General features: G+C 37.4%; 1 protein-coding gene across 3 annotated transcripts; it reads right to left on the bottom strand.

The window, feature by feature from the left end:
• Window positions 1–1,903: 1,903 nt before the first annotated feature.
• On the bottom strand, window positions 1,904–7,802 carry faima (Fas apoptotic inhibitory molecule a). 3 transcript variants are annotated; one of them, XM_055215593.2, is made up of 5 exons: window positions 7,603–7,802; window positions 7,049–7,173; window positions 6,585–6,813; window positions 4,443–4,492; window positions 1,904–3,989 (listed from the first exon to the last, which is right to left on the bottom strand). In XM_055215593.2, the coding sequence occupies exons 2-5, from the start codon at window positions 7,160–7,162 to the stop codon at window positions 3,840–3,842; spliced, it is 543 nt and encodes a 180-aa protein (XP_055071568.1). In that variant the 5' UTR covers window positions 7,163–7,173; window positions 7,603–7,802; the 3' UTR covers window positions 1,904–3,839. The 3 variants fall into 3 exon arrangements, with proteins under 3 accessions (XP_055071568.1, XP_055071566.1, XP_055071567.1); XM_055215591.2 differs by having other exon boundaries at window positions 7,607–7,801; XM_055215592.2 differs by having other exon boundaries at window positions 7,611–7,801.
• Window positions 7,803–8,161: the final 359 nt, after the last annotated feature.

The following is an 8,161-nucleotide window of genomic DNA, read 5'->3' as shown; positions in this document are numbered from 1 at the left end:
TTACTGTCATTCATTGTGTGCAACATTTTTTTGTCTCCCTCTTCGTGTTTTGTCCATTTTTCTGGTTGCTAAAAAAACTCTTAAACCTCTTAAAAGTCCTCATCCGTGCTCCTAACAAGTTTGACCTTAAGACCTCTTTTAAGGTTAAGATGCTTTCTGAATTACTTTATTTACTAGGATTTTTCTTTAATTCTAAGAGTAAACGCCCACATTTCTAAGAATTTTCTTAGAATTGCGTCACTAGGAGCTACTTTTTGCATTAAGATTCTTTAGGGATACGGGCCGAGGGGCCTCATGTATAAAACTGTGCGTAGGATCCTTACTAGAAGTCTACGTACGCAAAAAGCCAAAAATGGCATACACCAAAAATTATGAAGACTTACCGTGTGTCTCAATTCGTTCCCTAGCTCCCGAGGTCGTGAATCAGTATATCGTGTACACAGGTTCGGGCACTGGTAAGGACCCTAGGTCACTTCACATTGGGACAATGTTCACTTATTTTTCTGTCACGTGGCTGCAAGCGCGTTGTAATCACTCACAGCTGTTACTCATCAACAACCGGCAAAACCAACATCTCTCTGACTTAATTTTAAAAACAGTACATTGTGAAAAATGCTGTCATTATTCTCTTACATATCTGTGCTTAAAATTGGAGGCATTATAATTACATTTTAAATGTAATAAATATATTTACAATTTAAAAAAATATATATATTATTTTAAATATTGAGTAGATTGTGATCCCTTACTGTGTAGCAATGTGTGTTTATATTTACAACTAAAACAAATGTTTGTCTTTATAAAAGTTCTGTAACATTTCTTAAGTTTATTGAGTTGGATCACGTGATGTTCGGTTGGCGAGCTTCAGAAAAGGTCACGTGATTTCCGGTTAGGGAACATAGGGATCATCGATGCTCACTGGTTTTTGCGTTGCATTGTGGGAATTTTTAGGGAACGAACGTTCCAGTGCACTGAACGGATTTTGCGATTGAGACAGCCCTTAAAATGGCTGACTCCCTGATCAGTGCCCTGACTACTGAACAAGGGAGCTGATTGAGACACACGGTTATAAAACAAAGCAATGTTCCCTTTATAAATCACAGATCACCTGCAAGTGTGCGTACATGAATCATCCTAATATCCCACCCTGCAAGCCCATTTCCCTACTGAAAAATCCAGCTGAGACCAGCATGATCTGGTGAGCTGGTTTTGGCTGGTCTCCAGCTTGGTTTTAGCTGGTTTTGCTGGTGTAGGACGCTGGTTTTGCTGGCGTAGCAAGCTGGTCTAGCTGTGTTTTGGTCACGTTTAAGCTGGTCTAGCTGGACTTAGCTGGTCAGGCTGGAAGACCAGCAGGCCCACCAGCATGACCAGCTTTGTCAGACTGGGAGGACTGGCTTAAACCACCTTAAACCAGCTACCAGCATATGCTGGTCTTAGCTGGATTTTTCAGTAGGGTTCCCATCAAGTTTGTTTTTTATAAATCACAACCTTTGCGTGGGAACAACTGGCGTACACACTTTTCCAGCCCTGTTTTGTGCGTACGCACGCTTTATAAATGAGTCCCCAGGTCTTAATGATAAATGGTAAACGAACTTGGCTTGCTGTCCTCGAAGGGAGCTCTACACGAGCTCTGAACCTTCAGAGAGAGCAAACTTGAAGCCGGGGCTTGAGCCCCAAGTTCTACTTCTCACAACAGAAACTGCACAGAAGAAGAAAGAGAGCAATGAAGGAGGAGATGGGGAGGTGGAGGGATGCAAGAAAAATTGCAGCTGGACCTGGAGGCCTGAAGGCTGCCTTATATACACCCATGATGATAATTGACAGGCCTGAATGTTTAGGCTCCTCCCGAACCTACGTTTAGCACTACATTAAGTCAATTAGAAATACTGATCAAATATCAATGTTTCGTTCTTGTAATATAGATCTTTATTAATATCAATTATTATTACACTTTCAAAATGTATTCGTAGTGCTTACTGAAATAACTCTAAGGGTTGGATTACACATATACTGTAAGATCACTTTTTTTTAGAAATAAGATAATGCTAACAGACATTACTACATCTTGAATTCACCAAACACATGGATCTTAAAAGAGAGAGACACACACAAGTAATCATATTTGTCACAAAGCCTTGACACCCAATTGTCTTAAAGACAGTCATATTAAACAATAAAGTATATTTCCTAAGAAAAGTTATTGCTGTACTCTGACCCCATTTAGAGTTTTAAACAGTGATTGGTCAGATAAATGTCTACAAGAAAAAATACTTACATATATTTACACTGACATCACTATCTAATGCTTTTAGCATGATTGTGCTTTCGCACACAGACTTAATTATTTCACATGAGTATATCACATGATCAACATAGACTGTTCAGTAAAGGGCCTGACTGTGACATCACATCCATTCTTGTTTGACTTTTGTCATGTTTAATTGCATGGTGATAATCACATAACACCACACTGAAAAAAACACATTTGTTAAGTCACAGAATTACAACAGATCCTAAGGGGTTTAAAAACTTCAATTTGTTGTTGCTATGTGAGGTATATAACAATTAACTACACTATCACCCGGTCTCACAGACAATGCGTAAGGCTAGTCCTAGACCAAGGGCCTATACCATAAAGCCGGTTTAGTTGGCTAGCTAGGTAAGTTTAGGATTAGTTTGTGCAAATCTTGGGTTTCGGGTACCATGAAAGTAGCTTTAACCGACAAGGCCTGATCACATTGGTTTGATTTTGTCAATTTGAAACTAATCCTGTAACCCTGAGATTATTTTAACCATTTTCATGGTACAGGCCCCAAGACATGTTTTATGTCTTAAAGGAACATGCCCAGATTTGGGGAATTTAGCTTATTCACCGTATCCCCCAGAGTAAGATAAGTCCATACATACCTTTCTCATCTCCGTGCGTGCTGTAACTCGGTCTGACGCAGCCCCCGCTAGCTTAGCTTAGCACAAAGACTGCAAGTGAATGGCTCCAGCCAGCAAACCGCTCCCAACAACTGTCAAAACAACGCGAACACCTTCCCATCTATGTGTTGTGGCCTGTATAGTCACAACATGCACAAACAACAAGGTCAAACGAGACACAGCGATCCTTCAACAGCACACACACTGGGAACCACACTCTCAGAAGACGAAGCACTGGTCCTGGGCGGAGTGATTTGCTTGCAGCACCCGTGAAGCCCCCTGGTGCGGAGCAAAGAGTTCGGTCAAAGTTGTGCAAATCACTCCGCCCATGTAGCAGCGCCTCGTCTACTGAGAACACAGTTCCCAGTATGCACACTGCCAAAAGATGGCTGTGTCTCACATGATCCTGTCACTTGTACACGGTGTGACCACACAAACCACAACACACAAATAGGAAAATGCCCGCGCCACTTCGCCACTCATTGGGAGCAGCTTGCAAGCTGGAGCCATTCACTTCCAGACTTATCTAACTATGGGGATACGGTGAATATGCTAAATTCCCAAAATGTGGCTGTGTTCCTTTAACTGAAAATAACTTCAACAGACTGATCTTAAAATATGCCAGTGCCATTGATTTGTCTCAAGATAAACACCAGTAATGTCTTTTTCTAAGGCATTCTTTATATAAAAGATGCTTAAACATCTTAATTTAACAAATAAGTCCTAGTCCTGGCTTCAGCTAAGCCTTGTCTGTGAAACCAGGCCTACAGTATGTGTTTTTAAGACACATCTGTCACTACTTCAAAACAGTCCATTACTGAACCAGCATATGATGATCTGTGATTACCAATCAGCACAGGTTATCAAACACATACATACACTCTTCGCATGTTCATGAACGGTCACCACACAGATTATTCAACAGACTCTGAAACTTCCATGCCATCCACCAGCAGCGTGTGAATGATGCCGTCTCGTCTTTTACCGCTGCTCACAGCTTTAATGCAGCAGTCATGATTCCCGATGCTGAAGTGTGTTTCTGTGCCATCATCAACAAACTCTCCCTGAAAGTATTACAGAAGATTACATGTTTTTTTTAGATGCTGATTAAGGATCATCTTGCCTTTTCCCTTTATTCAATTCTGGAAACCCAGAATTTAATTTCAAATAATATTAAAGTGATAGTTCACCCAAAAGTGAAAGTTCTGTCATCATTTATTATTCACCCTCATGTTGTTACAAACCTGTATTCATTTCTTTGTTCTGCTGAACACAAAGGTAGATAATTGTAATGAAGCAGGAAGCAAAAGCACCCTTGACTTCCATAGTAGAAAAAATGCTACTATGGAAGTCAATGGTGTTTTAAAATGGTTTGGTTAAAAACACTGCACAAAATATGCTTTATTTTCAGCATCCTTTTTTTAAATAATCACAATATTTCAACTGTTGACAACTGTAACTTGGCAATAATATGTTGGTTTACAAAATAAATACAATTGAACAAATGTGAAGCTTACAGCTGTTTCCATTTTCTGTCCATTGCACCATATGTCCATGGTATCCTTCTCTGTTGAAGATGGGACAGTTTATAAGTTAGTGATTAAAATACTTGAATGACTGATCAAGATAAAGACAGCAATAAAATCCCAATGTTATGTACTTAGATTTAACCTTTACACTAGTGTCACTAACTCTAGTGCTCTGAATCTGACCTGTATGACAAACACCATCTTAGCCACTGTATTTGTGATTGCATTATCATGTCTTACTGTATGTTGTGTTGAGCTTTCCTGCTTGGCACTTGATTTGGTTGTTTCGCTACGTGTTCACGTGATACCTCTTATGCAATTCACTTTCTGTTTATTTACATTTACATTTGGTTACATTTTTAAACCAATAGAGCCACAATATCTGTGGGATCACACTGCAACGTTTAAAGAGTGAGCTTAGAATAGTACACAAGCAGAAGAAAGAATGTGGAAAAACCACCACTGTTTAGAAGCACCAGTCAATAATACAAACCAAAGTCAAAGGTGTGGAAATTCCCTTCCTCTTCCTTATTGTGTTACATAAGCAGAAAATATTTTCCAAATCCAGGCATTTCCTCTTTCTACTTATTGTTATTGCTGAGCATACCATATTTTATTGGACAGAGCCTCTGACCACCTTAAAATATCCACCTTATTTTCGAACGCGGAAGTAAGAGGTATGATGGATTTCCCTTTGTGCGAGACGTCCGTTTCAATAGCCAGCAGGTAGAAAACAGTGTAGTGGGAGGACGCATAAAACAATAAGAAATTCGACTTTGTGTTTTAACCTTTTCAGGACATGGTTTAAAGTGTCACAACTGTCCCTTTCAATTGTCTCGTTCGATTTTTTATGGCGACACATTGAGCTTCACACGGTCCGACAGTCAGCAGCATCTTTATCATTCAACACATTGCAAGTTATTTGAACAAACTATAATAAACATATTAAACTATTACATGTATTCAGTATTGTTTTCGTTTTAGGAAAATATTTTTACATCGCTTCTTATGCACTAGATGGAGACATGAGCTTATGAAATTATTTTCTTATTTTAAAATGATTCGCTTTTTCATTTAAAACATAAAAGTATGTGCAAACACATTAAGAACTATTATAAACATTAACTAATAAGCAGTTTATATCATATATATTCTGTACTGTAATCGCATTTTTGTAATAATATATAGTAGCAGAATAACTAAACCAGCTAAATCAGCATATTTTTATCAGCATAATATTGGTTGTATTAAACAATTATCATATTTATTGTTTACTGGCAGTTTCTATGAAAGGTTTTACTAGATTAATGGATGTTTGAATACAAAACATGGGTGCATGTGCGCCACATACACATACGGCTCTTATGCGTGTATTATGGTTAAAACTAATGTTTTGTAGAGTTTTACTGCATTTATACCAGCAATTATGGCAATTCTAACTGCACAAATTATGTCAGTCTTCCTGGATTTTATAATAAACATTTAAAAGCCAGTCAAAATGACACACTTGTGTCCCTCCCAATACGACTGCCATTAGCTTTAGTGGCTCACTGGAAGTCTTAAACAAAGCAGCTCAAAAATGGCGGCGCCCACATTTACGTCAAAAAAAGGTGGATAAACTAATTAAATTAACTTAAAAAAGTACTCTATGTTTTTTCAGACATAAAGGAGCTTCTATTGTTACAGTATATACTAATTAGGTATAGGGATTTGGGATTTTTTTAAACCTATATATAACCTCAAGTTAATCACTACTACTGCGTGCCAGGTCACTTGGTGAGCGAGAGAACACTTTCAGCATTCAGAAAACATTCGATGAAAGTTCTAGTTGCATTAACTAAATTCTAAGAAAGACATTTCTGAATGTTATTTATTCACAACATGACAATTAATATTGAACATTAAACAAGAAATGTTTCTACAGAGCTCAAATTCATTGCATTTTCCTGTTCTCTTTTGATTGACAGGATATATCAGGCATGACTATAAGCTGTTTTGAAACTATCGGCAGAGAGACTATATTGTGAAAATTGCTTATATTGACCAATAGAGATTATTGGCTGATGTTAGTGCATCTCTAAAATCATATACAGTATTTACTTTAGGATCTTGTTATTAGTTATTTCTTACCCAGAACAACTCTGCAGTCCATGCCATCCAGATTCAGAAGCCATGTGCTGGTAACCTTGGAGCGGTTCTCCATATACTTCTTCAGGCTCTGTCCATTAATCTCTAAAGTGTACTCGTATGCAAAGCCACTCACTGCATCTATGTTGATAGTGGCTTTTGTGCCTGATCGTCCCACATTAAACGTCTCCTTTCCGACCAGCTTGAACATCCAATCTCTCCTTATAACTTCCTGTAAAGGTCATGAACAAACCCATGAGGCATCGTCGTCACCTATTTCCCACCCATGTAAAACTCACTCAATAGTGGCTGCAGGTATATATATATATATATATATATATTTATATATATCTATAGCCTATATAAAAATCTTTATATCTATATTATGTTGTGAAAATAAAATCAAAAACTCTCTGGAGTGTTTAATTCTGATCAGTCACATCCTTATTATATAGAAAAATTCTTACTTTTCCATCTATGTGAATAACACGTTTTCCTGTGGTTGTGCCATGTTCAAATTCAATCCTGTGCACACCATCGCTTAACGCCACTTCCCATACAGCAACAAGATCCCCTGACATCCTCTGACTTCCTAACAATTCAAGCATAGAGATATGAAAAACAAAGAGTACATTGATAAGCATTACAGAGGACCGATGTATTTCATAAAACAAAAATATTTGTGCTTATTGATTGATTAATTAATTAAAATAATTTATTTACTGCTGTAACTTTACAAATCAATTAAAATCAATACTATTTCTTGCTCAAACTCTAAACATGACAAATATTTAATAATAAAATACAATAAAATAATAAAATGCCTTGTGTAGCATTTAAGAAAATTTGAAATATTATATGTGGTCTGATGACTTGCATATTTTGTAATTCCTTTCTAGGAATATTTCTTGAAAAGTCCTAAAAATAACATTTTGTTAGTTGCAGCATCAACAGACCAGTGAAACAGAACGAGCTGTCGAACATTCAAAACAACAGTCAGAAACAGTAGAGACCAAAATACCTACCTACCAACCCACCCAAACCAAAGCAGCAATTAAAAGTGTTTCTCTGTGTATCCGATCAGATTTTCCGTAAGACACAAAATATTTAAATAACTGACCACATCAGCATCAAAATCACTGCTGTAGCTCCAAATGTAGCTGTTCTAGCTAACAACAGTTACTGTGGCAACAGCGTCTTCTTCTATCCGGGTTTGTGTCAGGTTGAACGCTACATTAATCATTACTGACATCTGCTGGTAACTCAATATTTCAGCTAAGCAAATATTTTGAAATGAAAATAATTAAGACCTGTTTTAATTTATTACAGACTGATTTTTTACAGTGTTTCATACATATATACAAATATGTTGAATGTGTTAGCATTTAGCCTAGCCCCATTCCTTAGGATCCAAACAGGGATGAATGTAAAAGCGGATTTATGGCGGAAGAGCACTTTGCAGCACTTCGACCTGCTGCAAACTTTTTCCTTTAAATCAGGACTAACCTTCGTTTAATAAGGAAATATAACAAGTTTTAACAAACACGTCTTACTAAAAGCATTACTTCCCGGCTGAAAAA

The sequence above is a fragment of the Misgurnus anguillicaudatus genome, chromosome 17, assembly GCF_027580225.2.
Source record: "Misgurnus anguillicaudatus chromosome 17, ASM2758022v2, whole genome shotgun sequence".
Classification (NCBI taxonomy): domain Eukaryota; kingdom Metazoa; phylum Chordata; class Actinopteri; order Cypriniformes; family Cobitidae; genus Misgurnus; species Misgurnus anguillicaudatus.
Note: the sequence above shows the minus strand (reverse complement) of the source record. Positions and strands in the feature narration are given on the sequence as shown.

Coding starts and splice junctions, on each gene's coding strand:
- faima (XM_055215593.2), bottom strand. CDS start 7,162: ATGTCAGGGGATCTTGTTGCTGTATGGGAAGTGGCGTTAAGCGATGGT. Junction 6,814..7,048: donor TTATTCACATAGATGGAAAA/GTAAGAATTTTT, acceptor TGACCTTTACAG/GAAGTTATAAGGAGAGATTG. Junction 4,493..6,584: donor GGACTGCAGAGTTGTTCTGG/GTAAGAAATAAC, acceptor CATCTTCAACAG/AGAAGGATACCATGGACATA.